General features: G+C 44.6%; 1 protein-coding gene and 1 long non-coding RNA gene across 2 annotated transcripts; both read left to right on the forward strand.

Annotated features, from left to right (window-relative positions):
• Positions 1-35: 35 nt before the first annotated feature.
• On the forward strand, positions 36-3618 carry LOC106729364. Its single transcript, XR_001365766.2, has 3 exons — positions 36-180; positions 2985-3049; positions 3395-3618. It is a non-coding gene; the product is annotated as an uncharacterized LOC106729364 (long non-coding RNA).
• A 3501-nt stretch (positions 3619-7119) lies between these two features.
• On the forward strand, positions 7120-14612 carry RBBP9 (RB binding protein 9, serine hydrolase). The gene is made up of 5 exons (XM_006182842.3): positions 7120-7262; positions 8514-8556; positions 9469-9574; positions 12397-12482; positions 12862-14612. The coding sequence occupies exons 1-5, from the start codon at positions 7164-7166 to the stop codon at positions 13086-13088; spliced, it is 561 nt and encodes a 186-aa protein (XP_006182904.1). The 5' UTR covers positions 7120-7163; the 3' UTR covers positions 13089-14612.
• Positions 14613-15551: the final 939 nt, after the last annotated feature.

The following is a 15551-nucleotide window of genomic DNA, read 5'->3' on the forward strand; positions in this document are numbered from 1 at the left end:
ACGGAAAGGGGCGGGGCGCAGGAAGCTTGGGGACGCATGCGCGCAACGTTCGACATGTATAGTTATGCGTCTTCCCGACGCAGGGTTTCTTTTTCTGGCCGGCCCCAGTGCCTTTGGGCTGTGTGCAGAGCCTGGCGGTAGCGCAGTTCTTTCCTGTCCTTGTCATCCTACCGTGAGAAGGTGAATAATGGGGAACTGTCGTGTTCAAGCGTTTTAAGGCTAACAAAACTGCTAACTACACAGAGCACTACTTTCTTCGGCCACTGCACCTTATTTACACCTTATTGTAAGTGGCAAAACGGGGCACTTTTATCAACCTGACGTAGAGATGTAGCCTCTCTACAGCATATAAAAATAAACAAAATTATAGAAACGTAAACGTATGCTTAAAACATACCTAGGTATCCAGGAATTACCATTAGTTAGCTCTGTATTAGTACCAACTTTAAGATGACTAATAAAGAAACTAGTTTTATGTCGATGTGCCGTGAAACTTAATTGCTGTTAATATTTTAAAATTGTTGAATAATGATTTAGTTTTGTTGAACAAGTTTACAGTTTTTCATATTCCTAAAACAGTACGTTAGAGTAATGTTAGGTTTTTTTGGTAATTAAACTCGTATAAGTTTAGGAAGTTCAAATCAATTCTCTCAGTAAGGAAACACACTCAAAATAAAGTTCATGTTTGTATTATACTTGACAGTGAGAAAAGACATAGCTGGGTGTTTGGTGTTTTTCTTACACCAAATGTTAAGCGAATATCAGTTGCTAAAGATTTGCTTTGGTTATTTGAACGTGGATTTGTTTTGTAGTAGAAATGTCTGGAATAAGGATTTTTTTTTAAATCTAGCACATGTAAAATATTAGAAGTTTAATTTCTTTATTTTCTATAAATTTTAGGAATAGTTGATTTATGTTACTGTATCGTTATCTTGATAAGTTTTGGGGAGAAATAAAGTTTTCTCTATCCTAGGTTCTTCTGGCTGGCCTAAGAATTAAATTGACATGAGACAGTTTAACAGAAGAAAAATCAAATAAAAATTTAATAACATATGTACATGGGAGGGACCGAGGGAAACCGAGTTACTTGCCAGACTGTTTAAGGCCCTCACCTTAAATACCATCCTCAGCTAAAGACAAAAGAAGATACTGAGGGTAGGGAGTCAGTTATGGGAAATCACCAGGAAGAGCACAGTAAAAAAAGTGTAAAATTGTTAGGCAGATTTAAGTCATTGTCTTCTCCACTGATAACCTTCTAGAGATTTGATCATCCCCCTCTCCAAGTACAGGAGGGAGACACCCTACATAGGGGAATTTCCCTTACAAATGTAAATGTTTCTTACAAAAGAGTAATTCCTACTTGGCTCAGAGTTTTTCCATGTATGCAGTTTCTTAGAAAGTAACCAGCTTAAAAAATTAATATGCCAAGAGACATATTTGGGGGTGGAAAATTCTTCCCTCCATAAGCCATTTAGAACAGAGTTCCTTTAAGAGTTGTAATGATCTCATTTATTAGAACTCTCCAAAGTTAGTAAACCATTTCGCACTCTCACAGCAAGAGGTGAAGGCCTCTTTAGAGAAGAGGCCTCTTTAGAAACATCTGCACTACCATCAGCTTGCTGTAAGTTAATTTCTATCTCTACAGAGTTGAGAAGTAAATCAGTCAAAGACAAAGGCAGACACCCCTTATGATCAGATGACACCAAGGGGTTCTTTAAGAAATGGCCAACATTCCATGGAAAGTTCACTTTGTAATTTCTCTTGATTATTTCAAAACCTTTTGCAATCTTTCTGACATATCATCCATCATCTATAATCTAAATTCTGTATTTCTGGCTCAGACATCTCTAACCAACATGACAGTCATATATTCAACGACCTGCCGAATGTCTCTGGGTATTCTTGGGCACCTCCGTCTCAAATGTTCTAAGTGGAAGTCACATTTCTCCTTGCCCCTGAACTAACCTCTGCCGCTTATGCTTTCTGTTTCACTTGGAGATACCGTTCTCCTCCCAGTTTCTCAGCCTAGAAGCCGTCCTTGGTTCCTCCTTATCTCTGATGGGATTCAGAACATGCTACCCCAACATATGGCACCTTGGCATATTGAATATTTTAAACGAAGGGGTCTGAGAAATGGTAGATGCAAGGAAGGATTCTCTGACCTCCCTATCTCCCCTGAAGCGTGTTGTAAGACCTTCGTGTGAGAGATGCCCTTTCTTTACCATGAGAAAAGGAGCAGCCTTACCTCTGAAGATGCAGGGACACTCAGGGGAATCGGAGCCATTCCTTGCTAAGTTTCTCCCAGTTTAATGCCCTTAGCTCATGTCCATTTGTCCTATCACATTTCTCCACGACTTTCCCCTCTTCACCAAACCTAGAATAAAAACAATCAGGTTTAACTGCTCTTTGGGTCTTCATTTCCTTAATGAAGGTTCCCCTGTCGAGTTATGTTAGAGAGATGTGTGTGCTTTTCTCTTAATCTGTCCTTCAATACAGAGCCCCAGCCAGCAGCCAGGAAGGGTAGAAGGGAAAGCTTCTTTCCTCCCTTGCATCTCTAACCCCCTAGTCCTGAAACTGACAATGAATCTTGGTTCTGGTGACTTGTGATTCTAAATATTTCTCAGTTCCATCTGCCTACTTGGTTCAGAGCCTCATCCTCTCTCACTGTATTACTGCATCAGCCTCCTGAATGATCTCTTTGTCTGAATTTTGCCAAATCCAAATCTCACGTTGGTTTCCAGATAGATTTTTCCTCTGATTCTGATACTCCCTTGTTTAAAATGCTACATAGTTTCCCCATCACTCACAGGATAACGTAGAGGCCCCTTGCTGTGGTGCCAAGGGCCTCGGTGAGGTACATATCTCGATCCTGCGGCACTGGGATGCTGTCTTTCCCAGCCCACAGGGTCTGGGTCTTGCCTCTGTGCCCACTTGCACGGCCTCCTCTCTACGAAGGGAACCTCTTCACCTCCCTTCTCTTCCAGATGAGCTCTCACACGTCCTTCAAGACCCCAGACAACTTTTGCTTTTACTTCCCTTTCTCCTCCAGGTGGGTAAAATGTATGTATGTGTAAAAGAAATAGAAAAGTAAACACAGAAGAGGGGGAAGGCCAGGACAATGAATTTGAAGACTTAGATACTCACAGCCTACAAAAGAGAGCCTGACCTGAAAAGCAAAGTCCAGGAAGAGGACGGTAATTCAGAAGAAGGGCCTCAGAGGGGGGTGGCCGAATCCTGCAGGGAGACTGAAACTGCCGTGGCAAGTGCTGTTGAGAACCACTTTTTCAGTTTTACAAATGATGTAGCAGACCTCAGTGTGCATTTTCAAATGAAAAAATTTTTTTCATTAAAATGTTGATATTTTAGTTTTGAAACCAAGCTACTTCTTCTCAAGTTTAGAGAATGCTTGCCCAAGAGATAAAAAGTGGAAAAGAAAGCAGAGTGGATTCACCTGGAATTGTATCATCTCTGCGATCACCATTGACATAAACAGCCTGAGAAAGATGAGAGCCCAGAGGAGGAGCTGACCACCGCGTGAGTGAGGGTGAAACCGAGGGCAGCCATCAGCTAGATCCCTTCAACTGTAACGTGCTTAATAAATCTTGTTCTGCAACCTGCCTTCACTGACTGAGCTTGTTTTAAATTATTCTTGCAAACTGCATACCCTTCAAGCTTCACATAGCTTAGGCAACACGTCACAAGACTCCTCAACCAGCTCCTATAGATAACACCTCTGGATACGGGTCGCCATAGTAACCATTACTTAAACTACTTTTCAGGGACTTGCCCTCTTGCCCAGCTGAGACCACTGACCATTCAAGCTGTGCAAGTGTCTAATAGGTGACCTTTTGATGTCAGACAACCAAAAACTCCACCCTTGGATTAGGCCAACACTGCCATTTTCTGAAAAGGGGCCCCATGAGGAAGCCTGTAACTCACACCCCTGCACAGAACGCCGACGACTTCACCTTTTTCTTGCCTCCAGTCCTCTTGCCCCACACCTCAGACCACCCTGCCTCTTTGCCTCATACATACCCCAAGCCCTTCACCTTCGGGGAGGCACAGCTGAAGCTTGTTCTCCTGTCTTGAGCGTGGCTGCCTTGAGAATAAACCCTCTGCTGCAAATCCTGGCATCTGAGCATTTTGTTTGCAGCATGTTGGGCCAAAGAAACTGGTTTGGTAACAAGAAGAAAGACAAATCTTAAAATGAATCTTAAGGAAAAATAAACATCTTAAGGAAGGGTAGATCTTTTTTCAGCCCACAGTTTCTGTTAAGGAAGTAGTATTGTTTCCTCAACTAAAAGCCACCAAGCAAACAGCCACTTGGCTACAGGAATACCTCTGCATGTTTTAACTTATTTTAAAAATGTAAACAGCTTTGTTGAGGGGCTGTTAGTGGGTACAGGGACCCCTAAGTTAGGAAGCCCATCAAAGTGTGGGTCCTGTGAAAGAATCCAAGCGGTAGAGGCAGAGGGGCAGAGTGAGCAGCCACCTAACTGCTCAGAAGAGGGAAAGGAAAGAAAGTGCTTGAGCCGGGAAAGGTCAGCCAAGAGGGCCGGCAGAGACAGGTCCGGCTGCTGCCCCTGGCCAGGCCAACTGTTATGGGAGGCCTCTGCCATCCTGTGCCCTTCCTGGGCGTGCTGGAGCCAGTCGCCTTTCTTCTCCACCCTTGTATGCGGGCTTTTCTAGTTGTTGACATGGCACTCATCCCCTGTCACGGTACTGGTGAGTCTGTCACTTAGCATGCTAATGCATCACAACGATCATACACGAGGCTCAAGGTCCACTGGAAGGCAAACCCTCCGCCATCTTGGGCTTCACTGGTTCTACCCAGTTCTTGCTGCTTCTCTTTGCCTCTTGAGATTTAAATAAAAGTAATTGTTTTCTACTCGAGGGAGAAGCAAGGATATGATCCTGGGGGCCACAGTCTTAGTAACCAGGACCCTGCCCCAAGGCTGTACTATTGTCTCTTTCTGATTTCTTTTGGGGGGGGAGGGCAGGGGTAATTAGGTTATTTATTTATTAGTGGAGGTGCTGGGGATTGAACCGAGGATCTCCTGCTCAAGCAGTCTACCACTGAACTATACCCTCCCCTGCACTATTGTTTCCTGATTGTCCCTCCCTTATTAATTGCTCAACATTAATGAATCTTAAGACATGTCTATATTAATTAAACCAGTAAGCTTAAGCTAGCTTCAAATACCAGGTATAGATTCAGTGCTGAATATTTTTTAGATCACATGAAACTGATTTTCATTCCTAATCAGTTTCTTTTATATTTCTGAGTATTTATATAAGCATTTAATTTTCCTTAAGCCAATCAAAAAGAACTTTGGCAGTGCCACGTATCTATAACACACATAATGATACATACAAACACACAAACATGGACTTATCAGTTATAAGATACTGGATTCAAATTGGATTTCTGGCAGGTGGAACAAATCAAACTTGCCTGTCTAGATAGCTGAACATTTTTGCTAACTTCTTTCTTTTTATCTCCTGTGGCATGTTTCTCCTTTTTGACAAATTAGCCTATTTTGCAGGGTTACAGTTTTGTGAACTTCTTCCTGGAGAACTGACTCAGAAGCCAAACGTAATTATAAATTTTAATTGCCAGAGTAAAGTAAAGACAGTAAAATCAATAGCTTCAGCTTTAATAATGAGCCTGGGGCTGGTAGCAGTGGCCAGTCGGTCAGGTTTCCTGACTGTCCTAAGAGCAAGCAGCAAGCATAAAGCCAAGAGTGAGTTAGCCTAAGTGCAGCCATTGTATTATTCCTCCTTCAATATGACCCCTTATAAGATCAAGAAGGAATGATACCTGTTAAGTTGTCTTGTTGGTGCTAGGAGAGGGTTGCTCTTTATGGCTGAGCAAGGATTCCTGCCAATGGGGAGGTTATGTTGATACATGATGCAGATACACTGCACAGTGAGGGGAGAGAGGAGGCCAAAGTGAGACAGGAGGGAAGGGGGCAGGGCACAGCCATTCAAGGAATGACAGCCATTAACACCAAAATAGTGGAAGGTTCAACTCCCAGTTGGCCTTGAGGATTAAGATGGTGGGAGATTTGACTTCTACAAGACCTTGAGCTTCATTATATGCTCATTGTAACATATTAGCATGGTGATTAACATGCCCACAGGTGCCATGACAGTCCCAAGGCTAACCATAGAAGGTCTAAGAGTGGACTGTAGCCAAATTCCTGGGAATCCCAGCTCCTTCCCCAGGGTAGCTGGAATAGTCCTCCTACTTATAAGCATGTGAAGCTACCAAGCCCATAAAAACTGGCAACACCGTGCCTCCTGGCCTCCCTTTTTGCTTCCTCCTCTTTGGAGATGGGCCCGCTCTCTGTCTATGGAATGTGTACCTACTTTTACTTTTACCTGAGCACCCAACCCCCACACCTCTTGGCCTTTCTTGTGCCTTCTGAAACAGCCTACACTCTATGCGTTATGTATCTAAAAAAATCTACCTTTACTCAACTGTGGCTTGCTCTTGAATGCTTTCCTGTGCGAAGCCAAGGACCCGCATGTCCCAGAGACTCAACCAAGACCTGGGACACGGCCCTCCTCACCCCCCAAATCCATTTTTCCTGCATCAAAAAGGCAATGAAGAATTTTTTATATTTAAATTTTTCTTGTCTTGCCATAAAATATGAATTTTATTTCACAGAAGTGGTATTTGTCTTTCACGGACTTCACTTAGATGATCATCTTGAGGTCCATCTGTGTTGCTGCAAATGGCATTATTTCATTAAAAAAAAAAAACGAGTAGTATACTAAGAACTGTTTTGAAATCAGAAGGAAAAATCATAAGGATTCCAGGAGTCCTCAACTAATGAAACGGTTTGTGTTCTGCTTCTTTGAGAGCAAAACACACTTTTCTATAGATGTATCAGTAACTCCAGTAAAGAGATAACACATTCTGGACAAGTCGCTGCCCATCCTAAATCAGGGAGGAAAAGAGAGCGCTGGGAAGAGGCAGGTGGAAGCTGATTCACACGTGATAGCATCTCCCCTGGCTTGTTTTCTGCGGTCCTGTGCGGTACAGAGTCCCGCGGGGGACGCATGCGCGCTGGGCGCCCCGGAACTACAATTCCCAGAATGCCGCGGGGCACCCCCTCCTGGCGGGGATAGGGCCCCGGGCGCCTTGGGTCAGGCTCATGGCTTCTCCTAGCAAGGCTGTCATTGTCCCAGGCAACGGCGGCGGGGATGTGGCCACGCAAGGCTGGTACGGCTGGGTGAAGAAGGGGCTGGAGCAGGTAAGAGGCGCGCCTCGCGCGCTGGGAGGTCGGCCTGGAGCTGGGGCGGGGCGGGGGCCCGGGGACTGAAGTTTGAACGCGCGACCCCTCCCCGCACCCTCCGCTTGCACGGAGCCCTGTGTATTTTCCTTCCTCCCCTGGTGCCCTGGCTTAAACTCCACGACTAGTGGTCAGAATTGGGTTGGTGAAACTGCCTGGTGGATTTGTCTGAGGGCTCCGAGTACAAGGCGCCTCATCTTAGAGCTAGAGGCGAGCCCCCTCCCCGTATGTCCTGCGGAGTCAGATTTGGGACTTCTAGGTAATTCAACATGTTTTTTCTGCTCCCTGCTTCAGATTTTTAAAATTTCAGTATGTAATATTATTATATACAAATAACATAAGTAACATTTATGTACATTCTGGAGCATAATGTAATGAATCCCAGAGAATCCATCACCAAACTGAAATCTAGAAAGAACATTATTACCAGTACCTTCGAAGCCACCTATGTGTCTGCCCATCCCATTTCCCTGCCATCTGAAATGTGTTTTTTCATTTGCTCCGGTTTTAAAAATTAATGTACTTTTGCAACCTGTGTGTGTATCCTTTAAACAATGCGTTGTTAAATTTGGCTTCTTTGTGAGCGTTGTAAGAATGACATCTTACTCAGGGTTGTCTTGTGCATGTTGATTTTTTTTTTAATACCGCTTCCTTAACCAGGCAATACAACTGCTTCCTGAGTTGCCAACCTTTAGAACTCTAGAGCTGATCTCCAGAATGAAATTGCAGGCTTGTGACTAAAAGCCATGGCCAAAGCTACAAACCAAAAGCTCAGGGCTGGAGCTGTCCGAGTGGATGGGGTTTCCACTTTCTGTAGCACGTTTCTGTAGCTCATTACCTACTCCCTGGAGCAGTCTGATTGGCTCCAGGTCAGTTTGTCTAGACCCTCTTCACTCATGCCCTCCCTAAACGTATATGCCACTGGCGATAAGAGTAGGTGTGCAAGTGTACGTACACACACACACACACACACACACACACACATCCATCTACAGAGCTGGCTAGATAGAGAACTCCAGACAGATGGAGGTTGTGAGGAGGGATTGTATACTCATGTGTAATCCTGTTGCCCCTTAACCCACTTCATTTCATTATATAAGCAAATACTTACTGGATTCATAAAGATCATATCAGATGTCTCACTTCTTATTAGCAAAGTATTAGTTGTAATTAAGCTCTTTATTATAGCTTTTTTTCCCCCTCATGTCATAGATACCTGGTTTCCAGTGTTTGGCTAAAAACATGCCTGACCCAAGTAAGTTTTTTAAACGTGTTTTTGAAAAGCCTCCTCTTGTCGGGTTTTGATTTTGCCGTTTTACAGGTAGAGAACAGGGATAGCCCAGTAGAGAAGCCAGAGGGAACACGTACCTCAGTGAAGGATGGCACGGATTTGGGGGAGGAGGGTGCAAACCAAGACACATTACAGAGGTTCTATTAAGGATCAAGAAGAGGACCTGGGCTCGGTAAAACTTAATTTTCGACTCTGTAAGCAACTTGATTTTCCATTCCATAAGTCAGATATTTTCAGGCAAATTTGATGGGTAGCGGGAGGGTGCAGCTCAGTGGTAGAGCGCATGCTTAGCATGCATCAGGTCCTGGGTTCAGTCTCTAGTACCGCCATTAAAATATAAATACGTAAACAAACAAACAAACAAACAAATAACACCTAATTACCCCCCCCCAAATTTATGGGTTTTTCATTTGAAGCAGGATAGGATAAAACATTGCCTTATCTCTATGAGATCCTCATTTTAAAATGTAACACTGCTCCTTTTGTTCTAAGTATGTCTGTGACTTGTCTCAGGAATTTACTTTTCTGGGAAGAAAGAATATATATGGCCGTGAACTTGAGTGATAGTATTGTTAAGAGTTTTTTTAAAAAAATTTTTTTTAAGTTGGAAAGTTTACATTAAAGCTTCAGATAAATACTTTATTATTTCCTTGGTTTTTTCTTATAAGAGCATAGTTTAAAAAAAAATTAAAAACTATATACCAGAACTACAGATCTGAGTCTTTTGAACAGCAACACACGGCTTCGGCTCTGTTAAAGCAGCCCCGTGTCTCACTGTGGTCCTGCGCCGGCTGAGTGTCCTGTTAGGAAGGAGGGGCAGCCTTAGACTAAGACCGTCCCTATCAAGTGACAGACTTTCTTCCCCCTGAACCTCAGTCACAGCTCGGGAGAGCATCTGGCTGCCCTTCATGGAGGCGGAGCTGCACTGTGACGAAAACACCATCATCATAGGCCACAGTTCCGGGGCCGTGGCGGCCATGAGGTGCGGTCCCTGTTGAATTGTCATCTGCTCTGTGGGCTCCGGCCGAGCTCGCCTGGGAAATTTGGGCACATCTTAAGTTTCCACTGCAGAGGAAACAGTGCTGACCTCAAAAGTGGTAACGTAATCTGTCCTAATTCCTTCCTGGTTCAGTTAATGGATTAAAAAATACCTTTGCTCAGACTGGGTTACAGTGATCCTTCTGAAACAGAAGAGCCTCCCATCCCCAGCGGCTTCCCGTCACCCTCAGAAGAAGTTCTCAGCCTTCAGGGCCCCCTGCTTACCCTGATGTCATCTCTACTGTTCCCCCTCCACCGCCCCCAGCCTGGCCTACACAGCGCAGCACAGGTCCTCGGACGTGCCGCGCGTGCACCAACCTTAGGCCTGTGCTTGCCCTGTTCTCCCTGGGGCTCTCTGTCCCTAGATACCTGCACGGCTCTCTCCTTTTTGTCTCTCCTCAAATGTCCTCTTTCAGTGAGGCCTTCTGCAATCACTCAGTGTGAACCAGCAGCCTCACCCCGTTGAGTCTCATCCCCTGTATAGCTTATAATGCCCCTTATTATCCATAACACTTCTCCCAATCTGCTATCCTGTTGATTTCTCATCTGTCTCCTGCCAATAGGATGCAAGCCCCTTGAAGATGGGACTTTGTTCACTCTGACCCTGAAACCCTGGTGCCTACAAGAGTGTCTGGCACATGGTGGGTGCTTGATAAGTATCTGTTGGAGGGTGGACGCTGTTACCCCACCCCCAGCCCTCAGTCTCAGAATTCACAGCACATCCCTGGTGCTCTCCACTGGAACATCACCTCTCTCCCTTTAGGCTTATGAGGCCTAGAGGGTAAGGACTTAGCTGGCTGAATAAGCCTCTTAGGGTTGGGTTTCTTCCATATTTGCTAGGCTGGATGACAAAGGATTATAGTTTTTGTCTAGCCTGTTGTCCCAAGCAGTCCCTCAGGATGTCACATGAACTGCTTATCAGAGAAATCTTGCCAAATTCCATAACCTTTCAGCCACACCAGTCAAAGCTATGAGCATAATGCTTTGCAATGTGCACCTACAGAATTAGGGTACAGTCACAGTGTTTATAAGCTGCCAAGGGTTATCTGGGAAATGAAGAAATCCTTTTATGCGGAAATCTGTACCAACTCAAGGCCAGATGAATTTTTCTCAAGCCACTGACTATTTACGATGTGCCTTCTTTTAAAGACCCATGGAATGCGGGGAGGGGATAGCTCAGTGGTAGAGTGCTTGCCTGGATACATGGGGTCCTGGGTTCAATCCCCAGGTACCTCCATTAAAATAAAATAAATAAACCTAATTACCTGCCCCTCAAAAAACAAACAAGACCCCTGAAACTTATTGCAGGATTGCATCTTCTAAAAATTAACTTCTAAAGTTAAGGTAGGCAAGGAGAAACCAGATGCCAAAACCATGGGGTGTAAGATCACAGGGCAACAGGATATTGACACAACCACAGAGGACCACCCCACAGATGACTTATTTATCACAAAGGGGAAATCATGCCTTTGCAGTGGAGAGATCTGAGGGGTATCACTTTAAGAAATCAGACAATCTCACCAGTGATGTGACAGCCTAGCTCCCTGGGCCCTGATGTGAGGGAGTGGGAAGGACCCAGCATTGCCTGTGTAATGGTCCTGCCCAAAATGTTTAACCGCGGCCTGAGCCTGAGGAAACAGACAAATTCAATTTAGGGGTAACGTGCAAGATAACTGGTCTTAAACTCTTCAAAAAGTCATTGTCATTTAAACACAAAATTTAAAAGTAACGGAAGAGTCCTGAAACCAAATGTATGATCTTTGACTGGATCTAGGGTTGAAAAGCAGTTTTAAAGAACATTTTTGGTACAGGTGGCAAAAAACAAATCCAGGTAATCTCACTGTCTCAGTGTTTCATGTACCAGGTGTGGCTTTATAGGAGAATGGCCATGTTCTTGGCATACGTGCTCAAGTATTTAGGGGTGAAATGTAGCAAAAATGAATGAATCTAGGCGCCTGTTGTCCTTCTTTTTGGTACATTTGAAATTTTTCAAAACAAAAGGTTGGGGGAAAAATTTAGGTCCAGGAACAAAACATCAACTGTAAATCTTGCCTGGCACGAAGGCCTCCTGAAAGTGTTAGCGTTCTCTGTCCTTCCGTAGCCTGTCTTTGCCGAGTGAGGGAGCTGTCTACACGTGGTTAGCTGAGTGTCTACTTGCCAGGCACTGTACTTAGCATCAGGGTCACCAAAATCAAGAAGACTGAGACCTGCCCTTAAGGGATGCCCTTGGGGGAAACAGATACAATAGGACACAAACAAGTAACACAGTGCAAAGCGGACTGTGCGGAAAAGAGGCACAACTCTGGGATGATACAGTCACAGACCACTCGCATCCATCACCTGGATTGGGGGAGGGGTCCTGCCTTAAAGTGCAGGTTCCTGGGCCTCACTCCCTCCCAGTCATCTGGATCAGATGCTCTGGGGCAGAGCCTGGGAATCTGTACGGTAACCAACCAAGTAGTGTCAGTGCACACTAAAGGTAGATTAATGCACACATGGAAGAATGACTACACTTTGTGTGTTTATTCAGAAAGGATTACATTAGAGGTTTGAAAAATGAGAAGAAACTCAGGTAGCCCAGGCGAGGTGAGTAAGTGCTGGGCTTGCAGGTTCTCCGGCTTCCTAGCTCTTTCTTGTTCTAGCCTCAGCAGCACACGGCACACGCTCCCTGTGAGCAGAATCGAGTGGGTTCTCGGGAGGCTTGCTGACTTTCTGATGATCAGATTCAACATTAAACACCAGCTGCCACCGTTCCTCTCCCTCCAGGTACGCAGAAACCCATCAGGTGTACGCCATCGTGTTAGTGTCTGCGTACACGTCCGACCTGGGGGATGAGAACGAGCGTGCAAGCGGTGAGTCCAAAGGCTGAACCCCCGGGAGAGCCCCTCGAGTCACGGGGCTGTGGGTTCAGGTCACTAGACGCAGGCTCAAAAAAATCTAACAGCGTCTGAGCAATGTTTACCACCCAGCTTTAGATAAGTTAGGTGCTTGCCAGTGGTGGGCCACTTCCTAATCCACAGTCTAGACCTGAACCCCAGAGGCCTGGCTTTACTTGAGCCACGTACTCCCCCTTCACGGGGAGCTATGGTATCAAGCCCCACGGATTCGAAAACTAGAGAAAGGCCTCCAGCTGCACTGAGGCTCGGGTTCTTTGTGTCTCGGCAGCATCTGCACCGGCGCGGCTGGGGTGGAAGTGGCCGGGGCACTGACAGCTTCTATGTTTTCTCACAGGGTACTTCAGCCGCCCCTGGCAGTGGGAGAAGATCAAAGCCAACTGCCCTCATATTGTGCAGTTTGGCTCCACCGATGACCCCTTCCTTCCTTGGAAGGAGCAACAAGAAGTGGCTGACAGGTTGGAAGCCAAATTGTACAGGTTCACCGACCGCGGCCACTTTCAGAACACGGAGTTTCATGAGCTGGTCAGCGTGGTCAGGTCCATGCTGAGCGCGCAGGCGTAGACGGCGTGGCACCTGCTGCCGGGCACGTGGGCGTGGGAGTGGGGCAGCGATCAGACTAGTTACAGACCGCAGTTCTCAGGTGACTGCTGGACACACAAAGCGGGTCAAATTGAGTTCCAAAGAAGCCTAAAAAACACACAAGTTTCCACGTTCAAACTAAATTAAAAACAGCATTTTCATTTTCTATAGACTCTGCATCGCCTCAAATTGCTATGACCTAAAGCAGTATTTTTCCCATTTGATAAGGGACATGGGACAGCTTAACCACCCTTATCTGTCCAAAGTGATTAAGACAGAAATGAAACCCAGGTTTCCTGACTCCCAGTGCAGACTAGGTCACAGCCGACCTGGTCAGTGTAAGACCAGACTGGTGAGGATTAGGGCGACGTGGAGAGCTCCTGCCGTGCTGTCTGGATTGTTGCCATGTGGGAATTCAGCAGCGTATTGCCAATTTCCTGATTTTTCAAGGAAAAAAAATTCATATGGTGGTTTTTGTATTTAGGGCCTATGAGTGTATGTATATATGTATAATCCATATGTACATGAATTATGTTCAGTCCATAAACATATGGGGTCTGTTAGTTGGCAACTACAGTGCAAGTACAAAGTTTGCAAACACCGCAAGGCACACAAAGTCCAAGCCGTCCTTTGTGACATCTGCTGCTTTGCTTAGACAGGAGCTTAAATGGTTCTCTGTAAAGCCGAGAAACGGACACAGTGTCAAAGGATGAAATCATGGGAACAATTTGGATTTTGTTACGAAGTCTTAAATATTGTTCAAACTCATCTTTCCATCCCTCAAATTTTGTTCTGTGAATGTTCTACCTCTGTAACTTCCAAGGCCTTTCGGAGCTCTTTCTGCATCATTCCATGATTTTTCCTCTAATCATACTCCCTCAGAAAAACCCTTCTTCATTTCCTAACATTTCTGGGCTGTTACGATCCCCAGTATTCTCTCTAACCATCCCCCGCGAATTTACACCTGACACTTGCTGTGACGACATGAATGCCCTGTTCACACCTGATTAAGATTCAGAGCCATCACTTTAACCTGAAAAGTCTTCTGATTTCTAAATGTGCTCAAAGCCAGGAGAGCTTCTCTAAACTTCTAGCAGCAGTCCTCTTAGGGGACGGGAATTTGGGAGGCACGGTGTGCTGGACATCTTTTTCACGTTATACACCTGAGGGTTATTTGAGTTTGTTGCACTCAATGTGTATTACTTTTATCATTAAAAATAAAGATAAACAGCTTATTTGACAAGTTAGTGAAACGCAAAGTAGATAAATCAGTTGAATAATGTTTTTAGAGAGGTTGTTTTTTAGCATTGATTTGACCATGCCTATAATCAAAGTTTGATTCTATTTGAATTATTTGGAAATAGTAATTGTTCTGCTTATTCTCTGCCTTTTTTTTTTTTTTTGGAGTCCCTTCTTAAAAAAATCACAAACTTATACCAATAACAGTTCATAATACTTTGTTGTTTTCTTCCTCCAAAAAAATAAATATATGTAATTGAGAAATAATTAATTTCGATATTCTTCATTCCTTTAAAAATAACTTGAGTACAGAGCTATATGATTGTTGAGTTGTGCCGCCTAGTTTGGTAGGCGGTAACCATAGGGAGCTATAAAACATTCTGTTCTTCATTCACAGAAGCCACGTTTCAGGTGCTCACCAGCCAGGGGTGACTAGTGGCTACCTTACTGGGCAGCAGATTCACAGCATTCCCATCCTGATAGAACAGCACTGGTCACGTGTTTTATTCTCTCACCCACTATCAAAGTAAAATTAACTCAATGTGAAATCACTTTTGTTTCATGGAATAATCCCACATGAACTGTCCATTTAAACCATCACATCATGGCCTCTCATGATTCTGTGTTTGACTCTCTACAGATCATTATAAAGCAGAGAGGGGCCTTGATAGACGCCAGGGAGTATCTGTTTTCAGGAAAGCAAAGTACCTTACTCTAAATGGAAGTAAACTGTAAGGGTTAGGGTTTCACTTAACAATCAGATTTTTTGGTGGTGGTGTAAGTCTAGAGCCTGCAATTTGTTCTGGTCACGATCTTCTCCTGCAGGGGAAATATCCACGTGATTGTCATCAGAGGTGTTGTATTTTTAAATTATTGTCTCTTCATAATGTTGAGAATGAAAGACAAGCTAATGGAAAAAAATTTAAAGGGGCTCTTTATCCTGGGAGGCAAGGAATACTTTTGTTTTAGCCATTGATTGTAAGCTTTAAAAAATCTCTGGTTATTAACACATAATGCAAAGTCTGTATTTAAAACATAAACGAGCTCCTTCTTTCTGCTTCTAAATCTCCTTCAAACTCAGTTTCCTCCTTACATAAGGCTGCGCCACTGCGACAGGCCAGGTCCCAGGAAGGACAAGTGTTCCTCGCCCCAGCTGTCACGGAGGGTGGACAGGAAGCCCTCTGCAGCTTGAGGTTCCCAGACTCT

Source organism: Camelus ferus, chromosome 19 (genome assembly GCF_009834535.1).
Source record: "Camelus ferus isolate YT-003-E chromosome 19, BCGSAC_Cfer_1.0, whole genome shotgun sequence".
Lineage (NCBI taxonomy): Eukaryota > Metazoa > Chordata > Mammalia > Artiodactyla > Camelidae > Camelus > Camelus ferus.

Coding starts and splice junctions, on each gene's coding strand:
- RBBP9 (XM_006182842.3), top strand. CDS start 7,164: ATGGCTTCTCCTAGCAAGGCTGTCATTGTCCCAGGCAACGGCGGCGGG. Junction 7,263..8,513: donor TGAAGAAGGGGCTGGAGCAG/GTAAGAGGCGCG, acceptor CTCATGTCATAG/ATACCTGGTTTCCAGTGTTT. Junction 8,557..9,468: donor TAAAAACATGCCTGACCCAA/GTAAGTTTTTTA, acceptor CCTGAACCTCAG/TCACAGCTCGGGAGAGCATC.